The sequence below is a fragment of the Garra rufa genome, chromosome 6 (assembly GCF_049309525.1).
Source record: "Garra rufa chromosome 6, GarRuf1.0, whole genome shotgun sequence".
In the NCBI taxonomy this organism is placed as follows: Eukaryota; Metazoa; Chordata; class Actinopteri; order Cypriniformes; family Cyprinidae; genus Garra; species Garra rufa.
Window position 1 is genome coordinate 44,007,325 of NC_133366.1, and position 14,604 is coordinate 44,021,928.

The 14,604-nt window shown below is 33.3% G+C and overlaps 2 protein-coding genes across 3 annotated transcripts; one reads left to right on the forward strand and one right to left on the reverse strand.

The window, feature by feature from the left end:
* The first annotated feature begins 6,492 nt into the window (after positions 1-6,492).
* Positions 6,493-7,962, forward strand: pla2g12a (phospholipase A2, group XIIA). The gene is made up of 4 exons (XM_073842108.1): positions 6,493-6,910; positions 7,005-7,081; positions 7,209-7,374; positions 7,540-7,962. Exons 1-4 carry the CDS (start codon positions 6,688-6,690, stop codon positions 7,656-7,658), a joined length of 585 nt encoding a protein of 194 aa, XP_073698209.1. The 5' UTR covers positions 6,493-6,687; the 3' UTR covers positions 7,659-7,962.
* Positions 7,963-8,659: 697 nt separating this feature from the next.
* On the reverse strand, positions 8,660-14,304 carry saraf (store-operated calcium entry-associated regulatory factor). Of its 2 annotated transcripts, none has more exons than XM_073842107.1 (6): positions 14,077-14,304; positions 12,515-12,693; positions 11,682-12,180; positions 10,528-10,699; positions 9,617-9,708; positions 8,660-9,459 (listed from the first exon to the last, which is right to left on the reverse strand). In XM_073842107.1, exons 1-6 carry the CDS (start codon positions 14,174-14,176, stop codon positions 9,434-9,436), a joined length of 1,068 nt encoding a protein of 355 aa, XP_073698208.1. In that variant the 5' UTR covers positions 14,177-14,304; the 3' UTR covers positions 8,660-9,433. The 2 variants fall into 2 exon arrangements, with proteins under 2 accessions (XP_073698208.1, XP_073698207.1); XM_073842106.1 differs by having other exon boundaries at positions 10,528-10,702.
* Between the last annotated feature and the right edge of the window lie 300 nt (positions 14,305-14,604).

Genomic DNA, 14,604 nt, shown 5'->3' on the forward strand with positions numbered 1-14,604 from the left:
TAATTCAAAAACAGTTTTTAACCCAAGCTGGAAAATCAAAAAGTTTCTTGAGACTAACCAGGGCACTGGTGAGTTGAAAAGAAAATACGTGCCTTTAACTGCTCAGGTAAGACCATATATTGTGACAGTTTGTGGTTGTTATTGTTTAGATGGAAAATTACCATTTTATTAAGGTATATTTTTGAAGATGTGTGAAAATTAATGGCTTTTAATTTGTTACTTGAATGAGCAACAGCTGTGTTTTTTTGTTTTGTGATTGTTGTTCATGAGTTTGTCGCCCACTGTTCATCAGAAAAATCCTTTAGGTCCAACAAATTCTTTGGTTTTTCAGCATTTTTGTGTCTTTGAACTCTTTCTAACAATGACTGTATGGTTTTGAGATCCATCTTTTCGCACTGAGGACAACTGAGGGACTACAGAAAGTTCAAATGCTCTCTGATGCCCCAGAAAGAAAAATTATGCATTAAGAGGGGGCTGAAAACTTTTGAACAGAATGAAGATGTGTACATTTTTTCTTATTTTGATTTGATTTTTTTTTTCACAGAAGATATTTACATGTTTCCCAAAGGACAAAATTATTTAAATTTACTCTGATATTCAAATTCAAAGCTTTTAGTGCATTGTGTTTCCTTCTGAAGCATCAGTTTGAACCTTCTGTAATAGTTGCATATGAGTCCCTCAGTTGTCCTCAGTGTGAAAAGATGGATCTCAGAATCATACAATCATTGTTGGAAAGAGTTCAAATACACAAAAATGTTGAATTTGTGAGACCCGAAGGACTTTTCTAAATTCATGAACTCATGAACATCTATAAATTAAAATAAAAACATCTGTGGATCTTAGGAAACAACACAGTATTAAGAATCAAGTGTATGTAAACCTTTGAACAGGATCATTTTGATAAATTCAGCTATTATTTTCTCTTTCAATCCTAAATAAATATATAATAAATAAATAATTTGCATTTTGCAGATTCTGCAAGGTATATGTAAACTTTTTATTTAATTTGATGTTATACAAAAGCAATTATTTATTTATTTATTTAATATCTCTGCTCTTTGCCATTGTCTGCTTAGGCGTCAACTCAAAAGCTTTCACACCTAGAAACTCCTCGCAGAGATTTCACTCCTCAGACATTCATGGCACTCAAAACATCCACTCAGCATCAGCTTCCAATGCCATGGCTTACATTTGACCCGCTCCAAATGATACCCAACAAGTAAGTTAAATCCCATCATATAAAAAAGCACACGCAAGAGCTAACCTGCAACTAAAAGCATATATTTCTCCACTTTCAGATCTTACAACATCATCAAGAGGGCACTAAAAGAAAAGCATATTTCTAAATCAAAGCTAGCCCACATCTTTGAGCAAATTTTTGAGTGGATAAGAAGGGTATCCATGGATGTGATCCTTCCGGCTCTAGTTCTCTGTCTGCGAGAAGAGGAGAGCATGATTTTGGAAGCTAAAATGAGAGCTGAAGAGTGGGAGAAAATGAGCATCAGTGTTCCATATAGTAACTGTGCTCACTGTGTCAACCACATGACTCCCACCAACAAAACAAGTGATGGTGCTCACATTTCAGGTGTTGAGAGTGGAGAAGCGAGCGTCATTGGCAAGATCATTTTTGCACGAGTGATGCAATTCTTGCATTGCAAATATCTATTAAACAGGTCTGACTCTTCAGATGGCATAACATTTTTAGACTGCTGCCTCCAGCAAGAGTTCATCCACATGTTTAATAAAGAACTCATCAACTGCGTTTACCAGGAACTCCTGACTAATGACATGGGCAAGACATTTCCTGTCGATTGCTTGTGCTTGAAGCTTTTGCGTCAGATGTTCAGTGAAATACCTGCACGCTGGGAATTCTACATGGACGTGCTTCATTACTTCTGTCGACGGGCGGCGGAGTACCATCTGAAGATGTTCCTGATATTGCCAGGCACACCACATGAAGATCGCATGGATGATTTTAGCAGCTTGGAGGAGAACTGGCACTCTGCTGGCTTCAGGACAATGACAAAAGCTGAGAGAAAAACTTTGAACATCCTTAGCAAAACAGTGACAAATATGGTAATGGATATCGTGAGTCAAGCCACTGAAAATCCTCTGAGGGTTGCTGAAATAGTCAGGCAAGGTACTGTACATGCTGTTTTCATTCACTTGTGAGGTGCCTGTAGAGACACTAATACCCACTAACACCCATAACTGAATCAAACTGAATATAATGAAATACTAAAGATGTTAGATAACACAATACAAGTCCATTATTTTATTTTAAATTTTAAATACAATTTTTTGATACAATAACAATATTATTATATTTTATTTTTTGAATACAACATTGTTTTATGTAGTTTTTTTAAGCAGCAGCATTTTGCATATTGTATTTTCATTTTATAGAAACAAGCTATTTTTATTTTATAATACAACAGCAATATTTTTATTTAATTTTTTTTTAACTCAACGGCAATATTTTTTGTTTAATTTTCTTTTCTTTTTTTGGTTACACCAGCAAAAAAAAAATTAAATTTTTTGATGCAGAAGAAATATTTTTTTTTAATACAACAACATTATTTTATTTTATTTTATTTTAATACAACAGCAATAATTGTATTTTTATTTTATGATACAACAGCAATATTTTTCTTTTACTTCATTTTTTGTGACAAAAACAGTATTAATTTTTTTTTAAATAAAAAACATAAAACATTATTCTTATTTTATTTTATTTTAATACAACAATAATAATTTTATTGTAATTTTTCTAGACACAGGAATATTTATTTTATTATACAACAGGACTATTTTATTTCATTTTTTGATACACCAATTATTTTCAATAAATTTAATTTTTTAATTTTCCTTTATTTTTTGTTACAAAAACAATATTTCATTTTATTTGTATTGTATTTTTTGAAAATAGTTTTATTCATATTTTATTTTAATACAACAGCAACAATTGTATTTTTATGTTATGAAACAACAGCAATATTTTTATTTGCACTTCATTTTAACTTTCATTTTTTAAAAACAACATTATTATTTTATTTTAATACAACAGCAATATTTTTATAATACAACAATACTTTTTACATTTTTGTTTCTTATTTTATTTTAACACAACAGCAATAATTTTATTTTTATTTCATAGACAATCATTTTAATTGATTTGAGTTTTTGATACAACAGCAATAATGTTCATTAAATAATTTTTGATACAAAAACAATATTTTATTTTTATTTTATTTTTGGAATACAACAACATAGTTCTTGTTTTATTTCCATACAACAGTGATCATTTTATTTTTATTTTATAGACACAAGCATTTTTATTTAATGATAGAACAGCAATATTTTTATAATATTTATTTTATTTTATTTTACTTTCCACACAGCCTCAGCTTCCAGTGCCATTTTCTTTACTGTGAAATAAAATGTTTGCTAATTCCTGTTGTTCTTTTAGGGAAGAAATCAGGTGCTCAATCTTTTTTTGAAAGTAAAACTCCAAAGCCTGATATAATACCGGAGAATGAGATGCTTGGACCAAGTTCTGGAATAAAATTGGAGGACCTTGATTCAGAAGAGGAGCTGGAGCTTCATGATGCCATTTCTAACTGCTTTGAGGAGCTGTGTGAGCTAAAAACACTGAAAAGTGAAACTCCAAATCCTGATATAATCCCTGAGAATGAGCTGTTCACACCAAGACCTGGAATAAAGAAAAAGACCTTCAATTCAGAACCGAAGATGGAGCTTGAGAATATATTTGATGAAACTCCATTTGAAAGAAGCAGAGAAGAAGAAATAACTGAAGCCTTTCAAGGTTTAACCTTGCCATATCATCTTGTAGAAAGTGTTGTTAATGGACTGCTTGCAAAACTTAAGGTTTCTGACAGTTTTGCCATTTATCTTTCTGATGCTCTTGTCTCCAGTCTGGTAAAGGGACTAGAAAACCTGGCAGGAATTTATGTTGCTACCTGCAGTCTTAAAAATAAGTGCTTTCCTGATGAGAATGGTATTATTTTACAAATTATAAATGAAGCTCATGGCATCCTGGCACATAAGAACTACTTGATGTCAGTGTGGCATGAAAACAAAATAGCAGTAAGCTATCTGACAGCTGTCCTATCTGCAGTTATCCTCGACTGCACACTGATGCGTCCTAAGGCACAGAAGAAAGACTTGGCCAGGGAAAGTTTTACCTTGAGACCGAAGACTGGCTTCTGCAGTCCTGAAATTCATATGTTTTCCGTTGAAAAAGAACTGATGCAGGATGATGTTGATTCATCTCTTTGCAACGCCGCAAATGAAATGAGCTCCAAGGATTGTGACCAAGAAGAAGTAGATGAAGACCCCAAACCAGAACCGGATAAATCTCCCGGTCCAGCTCTCAGAGTCACATTGAGAGTAAAGAGAGGTATTCAAGCCTCCCTCTCCAAACTCTTCTTTTTCAAAAGCAAAGCAAGTCAGCGAGTTGGCCCATGTCCTTGAAAAAAATAAAAAATGAATTCTCAATAAAAAAAGTGTTAATTTGTTGGAGAAAAAAACAATAATGTGCCTTTTTCTCAACCTGCATGACTAACAGCAAAATGCCAGCAAAAAAGTGCTTAATCTTTATGCGACAGCAATATTTTTATTTTACTTTATTTTTTGATACATTAACAATATTTAATTTGATTTATTTTTACATTTTATTTTTTGTGATTACACTAGCAAAAAACAACAACAAAAAACAAATATGTATATATACTTGCTAATCATGCTAGAAACATGCTAGTCATTTTGTAAATCATGCTAGCAACATGCTAAGACCATGCAAAACATATAGTAACATGATAGTAACATGATAATCATGCTAAAAAAACAGGTTTGCAACATGCTAATCATGCTAACAGCGTGCTAGTAACATGCTAATCATGCTAACAACATGCTAGTAACTCAAACCATACAGCATGTTGTTTAACATGCTAATAACTTGCTAATCATGCTAGAAATACGTGAATCATACTAATAACATGATAGAAACCTGTTTGCAACATGGTAGCATGCTAATCATGCTAACAACATGTTAAACATGTAAAACATGCTAGTAACATGTTAATCATGCTAACAACATGCTAGTAACTCAAACCATACAGCATGTTGTTTAACATACTAGTAACATGCTAATCATGCTAACAACATGCTAGTAACTCAAACCATACAGCATGTTGTTTAACATGCTAATAACTTGCTAATCATGCTAGAAATACGCGAATCATACTAATAACATGATAGAAACATGTTTGCAACATGGTAGCATGCTAATCATGCTAACAACATGTTAAACGTGTAAAACATGCTAGTAACATGCTAAGCATGCTAACAACATGTTAAACATGCTAGTAACATGCTAATCATGCTAACATGTTAGTAACATGCTAATCATGTTAAAACATAAGTAAAATACTAATCATGCTAACAATATGTTAGTAACATGTTAATAATGCTAGCAACATGTTAGTAACATGAAAATACTGCTAGAAACATGCTAATAACTTGATAACCATGCTAGTAACATGTTAATTAAGCTAACAACGTGTTAGTAATTTGTTAATCATACTAGCAACATGCTAGTTACATGATAATCATGCTAGAAACGTTTGCAACATGCTAATCATACTAACAACATGCTAGTAACATGCTAAGTATGCTGGAAACATGCTAGAAATTTGCAAATCATACTAGCAACATGCTAGTTACATGATAATAATGCCAGAAACAAGATTGCAACGTGCTAATCATGTTAACAACATGCTAGTAACTTGTTTGTTATACTAGCAACATGCTAGTAACATGCTAACCATGTTAGAAACATCCTAGTAACACGCTAGAAACCACCATGGTACCATAGCAACACCTTAGCAACCAGCCCAGGTACCCTAGCAACTGTCCTGGCAACCACCCTGGGTACCCTAGCAACAACTTATCAACCACCTAGAGTACCTTACAAACCACATAGCAACACCCTAGCAAACCCCAAATACCCTAGCAACAGCATAGCAACACCTCCAGGTAACCTAGCCATCTGTTTTTGTATCTGTTTTTCTGACAGACTGTATTGCCTTCAAAACATTCAAACATTAAGCTTTTCAAACTTTTTCAAACTTTCTGGCTAGGCTTTTTCAAACCTACTTTTCAATCTAGTTCATTTCATTTTTTTAATACAACAACATTTTTATTTATTTTAATTTTATTTGATTACAACAGCAATAAGTTTTTGGTATAGCAGCAGTATTTTCTATTAAATTGTATTTTTGTGATTACATATATAAAAAGTAAAACTCCAAAGCCCTGAGAATGAGGTGCTTGTACTAATTTCTGGACTAAAAATAGAGGACCTTTAGCCCTGATTCACATCAGCACCTGGAGCTCCAGTAGGTGGCGGAGATGCGCTCCAAGTTAGTTTGTCAAACTCCATAAAAAGTAGTAGAAGAAGAACTTCGCTCATTCATCAACAAGAAGCTGACGCTTTCCACGACGTGCACCTGATTTATTAGTACATGTTTATCATTAACTAGTTCTATTTGTAATAACAATTTTATTATAACACATTTATTTAAGCATGTGGGTTTTCTTTTTGAAAACGTAAATAATAAAAGACATTCATTAGTTATTAGCGTGTAAAGTTGGATTTGTTGAACTATGCCCTGCTGTCGTGTCATCTGCGTTACACTGCTGCTCTCTGTCTGGATACTGATTGAGGTGATTAAAGCCGATGAGTTTACTGAAGAAATAAAGCCTCCAGACTGGAGGAAGACCTTAAAATCTATCCGGAACGGACTTCACAATATAGACCAATACCTCAACATGGCTTTGGATTTAATCGGAGGTTCAGACGGACGGTGTATTTTTAAATGCAATGACGGTAGGTCAGATTAAAGATAAATACTAGTATTATATAATTAAGTACACCTTCTGATCATTTGGTTTAACTGGTAATGGGATTTGCCTCTTCACAGGGTACACACCAGTTCCTCGTCCCAACTACAGATCACCTCCACCCAACGGATGCGGCTCCCCACTGTTTGGCTTTCTGGTGAGGAGGGAAAAGCTACCTTAACTCATTTTGCTGTATTGTGGATTTCACTAATATTTAGTGTGAAAATTTGAATTTGAATAATGCTTACTGTTTTAATATTCTCTCTGTGTGTGGTTGACTTAAGTTTGATTTTAGGATCCCATCTATGACCAGATGCTGTAATGAACACGATATATGCTATGGTACCTGTGGGAGAGAGAAAAATGACTGTGATGAGCGGTTCCAGGACTGTCTGGCATCCATCTGTAGAAATTTACAAATGACACTGGGCTTGTCCCAAAGTGTTCAAGGTAAGTTAATACAAATTAAAGATTGAAGCAATTTCATTTATTTAACAAAAATATTTTATATTTTGACAGTACTTAATATAATTTAATGTTACGATTTGCAGATCCTAGTGTATATGTTGTGCGTTTTGCTGATATGAAACCTTTTACCCATATTTCATTTCACAGCCTGTGAATCAGCAGTGACTTTGTTCTTTGATGCTGTCATGCACTTGGGATGTAAGCCTTACCTGGATAGCCAAAGATCATCCTGCATTTGTCGCTATGAGGAGAAGACGGATCTGTGAACACTTAATATTTATATGTTGAAGTTTGATTGTTATCGTCTCAGACTCTCAGGGTACAGTTTCTTTGCTTTATGTGTTTATTGCACTGTGAAATTATTTAATATGATTGTAAATATATATATTGATGTGCCTTATATATATATTGTGTATATATAAGATTATATAATATGTTAAATAATATATACACAGACACACTACTATTACTAGACAAAGTCACCTAAGGTGAATCAGTTATAAAATAACAAATTGTGATGGGTTTGTTATATTTTCATATAGGATTAAAATAAAGATTTTAACCCCAAAATGGTTCATATAAAATCATGGCATTGCGCTAAGTGACTTGTGAAAACCTTGATAAGCCAATATGTGGAGATTTGTAATGTTAAAGAAGTCTCTTCTGTTCACCATACCTGCATTTATTTAATCAAAAGTACAGCAAAAACTATTAACATTTTGAAATATGTTTACTATTTAAAATAACTTTTCTATTTGAATATATTTTAAAATGTAATTTATTCCTGTGATCAAAGCTGAATTTTTTAGCATCATTACTCCAGTCTTCAGCGTCACATGTTCCTTCAGAAATCATTCCAATATGCTGATTTGCTGTTTAAGAAACATTTTTATTAGCAATATTTAAAACAGTCGTGTACATTGATCTGAAGGATCATGCGACTGGAGAATGATGCTAAAAATTCAGCTTTGAAAGCACAGGAATAAATTACATTTTAAAATATATTCAAATAGAAAATAGGTATTTTAAATGGTAAAAATACTTCAAAATGTTGCTGTACTTTGGATCAAATACATAGAGGCTTGGTGAGCAGAAGAGACTTGTTTAAAAAGCTTTTGACTGGTAGTGTATGTTCAGGTGTGCATGATAAATTGATAGAGGCAAACTTCAAAAGATCTGTACACATCTGTTAACCAACAAACATCACCCTGACTTCATTATTATTACATAACCAGGAATAGTAAAGAACAGTCATAGCAAGAAGAGCTTTAACAATTCAGAGTTTTAATATAAAAAGCAATGAGTTTGCTTTTACAAGTTTGCACAACAGTCAATGGCGTATGAACTTTATCACAGTATGTCTTGAGTATGTCCAGTAATCACTAATCTCTAACACACTCAACAAAAACAAAATAATTCACTAGTATATTTGACATAATTTATATTTTGTATTATTATGAATAAAGTCAACATGAAATTCTATTTGTAACCTACTTTACTTTTATATTTCTATATGCAAGAATTTATTAATTGGGAATTTATTAGACTGTCTATACCAGAATGGAGCCAAAACTTAATCTCATGGCATGTTTTATTCCAGAAATCATTTAATAGAAGAATTTTTTTCTTTGGAATATCATTGATGAATCATTGCAGAATAAGGCCAGGAACTTGCATTAAGAAAGTAAATAGGATCCATTTTGATTCAATGTTGACTATATATTTACAGAAATATATTTATATACAAAATAAAGATCTCTAGAATTTAAAACATCTAAATAACAGTATATGTTAAGAAGAAACTACATTAAGTGCTTAATAAACAGTAGGATCCGTTGTTTTTGGATATGTTGTTGTTTTTTTAACCCATAGTGAAGCCCATAATGAAAGAAGGCAGGTTGTTTTAAGAGAACAAACCAATCAAAGCAATACTATGCTACATCTAGTTTAGCACAGTATGAACAGTAGTATGAATAAGAAGTTGTAATTCCTTGTAATATGTCTGTTGATCACGTCCAATCTGAGAACTAAGGTTGTTCAATCATCTTCTTTTAGTTCCTCCGAAACCTGCACCAGACAACACTGTAAATAGATCTCATCTCCAAAACACACATATAATTGACTTCGAATGGCTTACTCATAGCAGCACAGTGACAATAATGGAGAGAAATGTGCTTTGAAATAAGCACATCTGACATCTATAACTAAATTTGCCATAGTTTACCTGAGGCGGTCCGTGTGCCTGAGCTTGTTTTTGGTGCTGGAGATGGTTGGTGGGTGTATGATGGTCCTGCGAAGCCCATGGGTGGCTGGCGTCTAACATCAACATAAAAATCAGGTCAAGACCAAACTTAAAAATTACTGCATTTAGATTTGTATTAATACGGTTAAAGGGGTAGTTCATCTGAAAATGAAAATTCTGCTGTTAATTAATCACCCTTGTTGTTCCTTACCCATAAGACCTTAGTTCTTCTTTAGAACATAAACTAAGACATTTTTGATTAAATTTGAGAGCTTTCTGACCATGCATAGACAGCAATGCACCTAACATGTTCAAGGCCCAGAAAGGTAGTAAGGACATAGTTTTTTAATGTTTCTGTCTATGCAGGATCAGAAAGCTCTTGGATTTCATCAAAAATATCTTAATTTGTGTTAGAAATTAAGTTGAACAAAGGCCTTACAGATTTGGAATGAGGGTGAGAAGTTAAGGACAGAATTTTTATTTTTGGGTGAACTATCCCTTTAAGTGAGTTGTACATACTGTAGTAGAGACACTATGAATGATCAATAATGACAAGTTAGATTTATTTTGGAAAATATGGAAGCCTGTATTAGAGCACTTGAGAATATCTTATTTTTGTACATTTTTAATTTTTTAATGTATTTTTTTCTTTATGTCTTTGTAAATGTAACCACTGTGATCTTTTGACTTGACTACGCATGTAGTATCTTACATATCAAGGATATTTATATTTGACATATTTAACATTATTTTATTTCCACTTATATCTTTTGGAACTCACATCTGTTGAAGTGTATACCTTATCAGAAAACTAAATAAAAGTTTATTAACAAAAATGGAGCCTTGATACATACAAGTGCTTGCTATAAGTAGAGAATATGTTTCTTGCTTACCTCTGATTCCCAAACAAGTATCCCAGAATTCCACCTGTGCCCATTCCACTCCAGAATCCACCACCACGTCCACCAGTGTTTCCACCAGTGAAACCAGGGAAACCAGTGAAAGCACTCTGAGGTCTGGTGTACGAATCAGAAAATCCATATCCGGGCCTTGAGCTTGATTGGTCTGCTGAAAAAAACAACAAAACAGGAAATCGTACACTCTATCGTACAGGGCTTGTGGCAAAAATGCCACAGAAATGAACAAAATGCCCTATAAATTCAAGACAAAAGGGCCAAAAATGTCTCTGCACAATTAAACTACATATTACAGCTGCTGCGATTAATGAAATGCGAAAATGAATGAAAGGTGTAAACTCGTGGAATTACATTTAGATTTGCTCACAATGCATCAGATTTGCATGTATGTGCTGTTTTGTGCAGCGTTGAGGCTTATAACCAAGTTTCTGTTGAATTTAGAAATGCATTGGCCAATCAGAGGTGCTTAGATTAGTCAGCGCTGAAAACGCACCAATCAGAGGCGCTTAGATTAGTCAGCACTAAAAACTAGCACTACATCGATATTAATCATTATTACAATATAAAGAGCAATAATCTGCAATAATGATTTTGTCATAATATTCCAGCCTTATGATCTCCTGTTTAATTTAGACTTTAAATTGTAAACAGTATTGTTATTAACAACAGTTTAAAATATTGATTAAAGTAATTAGGTAAATGTATGTATTTGACTTTAAAGACAACATATGATTTTTATAATAATAAAGTGATAAAATTGCCCTTACAAATGTAAAAAATGCCCTTGGAAGGAAATTCCAGTGAGCAAATATTGCCTCTTAATGGACAAAGTTAACTTCTTCCTGCTCTCCATAAATAAATATGCAAATATTATGCAAATTTGCTTACACTTTCAATGTCATCACTCGCCTTCATGTCTATCAAAACCTGTATGACTTACTTTCTTATGTAGAACACACAAAAAAATATTTTGAAGAATGTTGCTAAACAAACAGTTCTGGTATCCCATATTTTTGACCATACAATGGATGTCAATTGAAAGCGAAACTGTTTGATTATCAACATTTTTCCAAATGGATGGATGGATGGATGGATGGATGGATAGATAGATAGATACACTGACTGATTACCTGAGTGATAATCTGGTTTGAATCCAGGGGGTGGCGGCTCCGTGCCATGGCTGTTATCCCAGGTCCCGCTGTATCCCTGGGATCCATCTCCACTGAAACCTTGGTGGCCATGAGTAGGATTGCACAGAAACATCTTGTATACAGCATATGCCAGCAGCAAAAGGAAACCTATTACTATAAGCCCACTCGCTCCATCAGCAGATGGGCCGTTCTGGTTAGAATACTGGCTGCTAGACTGCTGATAGTGGCCTCCTCCCTGCTGTTGCTTTTGATTGGAAAAGCCTTGGAAGAAGTTTGAGGCGAAGTCTGAGAAGCCAGAAGAGCCCCAGGAGCCCCTGTGTGTGTTCTGCTGCTTTCCTTCTGCCGTGAGCTCCATCGTGTACTCCAGACCACATGAGCCTCTCAGCACATATGCGTCATTGGGACTGTTATAGCCCTCGCAGGAGACCTCCACACGGCCAAATCTGTATGCGTTGTCCATGTCAGCCTTGCATTCCCACTATAAAATGAGAAAGAGTAATACTGTGAATAGTATTATGAATAGACTTATCCATCTTAGTTTTAAACATGGAAGTAAGCCTATGGGTGAGACTTCCGGTTCATGATCGCTATAGGAAAATAATGAGAAGAATAACAACATGCAGTCAACAGTAAAACTGTTTGCACTATAAACCAGTGTGTTCATAATTAGGATAACACATTAAAATAATATGATAAGACACCAATTTGCAATATCAAGCTGATTTGCACAGCTAAAAATAGCTGGATACAGATGAGATTGCACTTATGGAAAAAATCAGGTAGATTGTATGGGGCCCTTTTTGAAAACTTACTTGTGTGTCTATGCCATCTGACCCTCTGTTGTAACACTGGACCACCTCTGGAACAAATGCTCCGCAGCCAGCTGTTCCTCCGACACACTGCAGCTGTGGAACTGGACTGGATCGGCGTGCAGTGGTGTAGCGTCCTTTGTGGAGGGTGAGCACCTGAACATCACGCAGTAACACAGCCTCTGTTGCAAGAAAAAAAAAGATTTTATAATTATTTCTATGTATCTATCTATCTATCTATCTATCTATCTATCTATCTATCTATCTATCTATCTATCTATACCCCTAAAATATTTGATATTATACAAAATAAATATTTAATTTATACTACACTTTAATATTTATATTTTAATTATATGCAATATATATGGTATTGTTCTTTCTGGTTTGTATTATTTACTGTATATTTATATTTTTTATTATCATTTTCACCACACACAAAATTTTGTATCACATAAAAGCACCAACTGTATTCTTTAAGACAAATACATTGCAAAAAAAACTTTATTTTTCCTCTTTCTCTACAGTATTCTAATTCTTATTATGTAATATCAAGAAAAATATCAAAAGTCCAAAGTCAAATGTTTTTGAACAGTAAGATTTTTATTGTTTTTTTTTTTTTAAAGAAGTCTTTTCTGCTCACCAAGCCTGCATTTATTTAATCCAAAGTACAGCAAAAACAGTAAAAAATTCTGAAATAGTTTACCATTTAAAATAACTGTTTTCTATTTGTATATATTTTAAAATGTTATTTATTCCTATGATCAAACTTAATTTTCAGCATCATTACTCCAGTAACATGATTCTTCAGAAATCATTCTAATATTCTAAATTTACTGCTCAAAAAACATTATTATATTGTTGAAAAGAGCTGAGTAAAATGTTTTCTGTTTCTCTGATAAATAGAACATTCAGAAGAACAGCATTTATCTGAATTAGAAATCTTTTGTAACATTATAAATGTCTTTATTATCACTTTTGATCAATTGAAAGCATCCTCAATAAAGTATTGATTTCTATAATTTCTTTCCCCACAAATATAATAAAAAATAATAATGATACTTATACCGACTCCAAGCTTTTGAATGCTATACTGTATAATGTTACAAAAGCTTTTTTATTTCAGATAAATGCTGATCTTTCTATTAATTAAAGAATCATGAAAAATGTAAATATTTAATGTATATTTCCTCTTAGTATTTTCATCACGTACATATATTATCATATTTGCCACTCCCCCAAACTAATTTTGCATTACATAATTGATAGTATAATTATTAGTACATATAGGATAATGTTATCACATACATTTACACATTTATATTGGACACACCTACAGAACATTTAGTGTGAAAAACAAACAATTTATGTAATTTAAGATCGAAACGAACAAAAGTTATTTCCTGTGTTTTAGCAGAGCAACAACATCCTCTAAGCTTCACATTAAGAGTAAAACTTCAACGCAATCACTAAAGTATGTCTAATATCCATTTATGTTCTTTGATATCCCTAATTTGATTAGGATTGTTTATTTAGCTGCAAGGTTCACGTAAAAGATCTTTTACCATCATTCCAGCAGCTGATGTGAGGCACAATCAACAGCAAAACGTGCAGAAACAAAACTCCAGAGCTCCTCATTTCTCCCGATGCGATGGAAAATCTCATCTGAGTAAAATGGACTTAAGTACCTCACTCTAAACCAGTACGTGGCTTTTACTAATAAGTGAAAATAAAGGCTGATGTAAACAAATGTAACTGACAGCTCAGTGCAACATCATTCTTATCACACTTCCGCTTCCGTGTTTCTGGTGAAGTTATACGCAGACAAAGAACTTATACTGACGCAGATAAGCTTCTCATTATCGCCATCTACTGACAGATGACTTAAACTACATAGGCTAACACTGACCACTAATATAGAGGTGAAACGGCTTTTAGGCTGAAGAAATGTTAAGAAAATGCACGTTAATGTTCTAGTAGTAACATTAGTATCCTCACTAAAAGTATTAACACTTATTACTTGTTAGCAATGAACCCAGCTGATGTCTTACTTTAGTTTACAACTACCTATTTCTGTATTTATTTCATAAGAG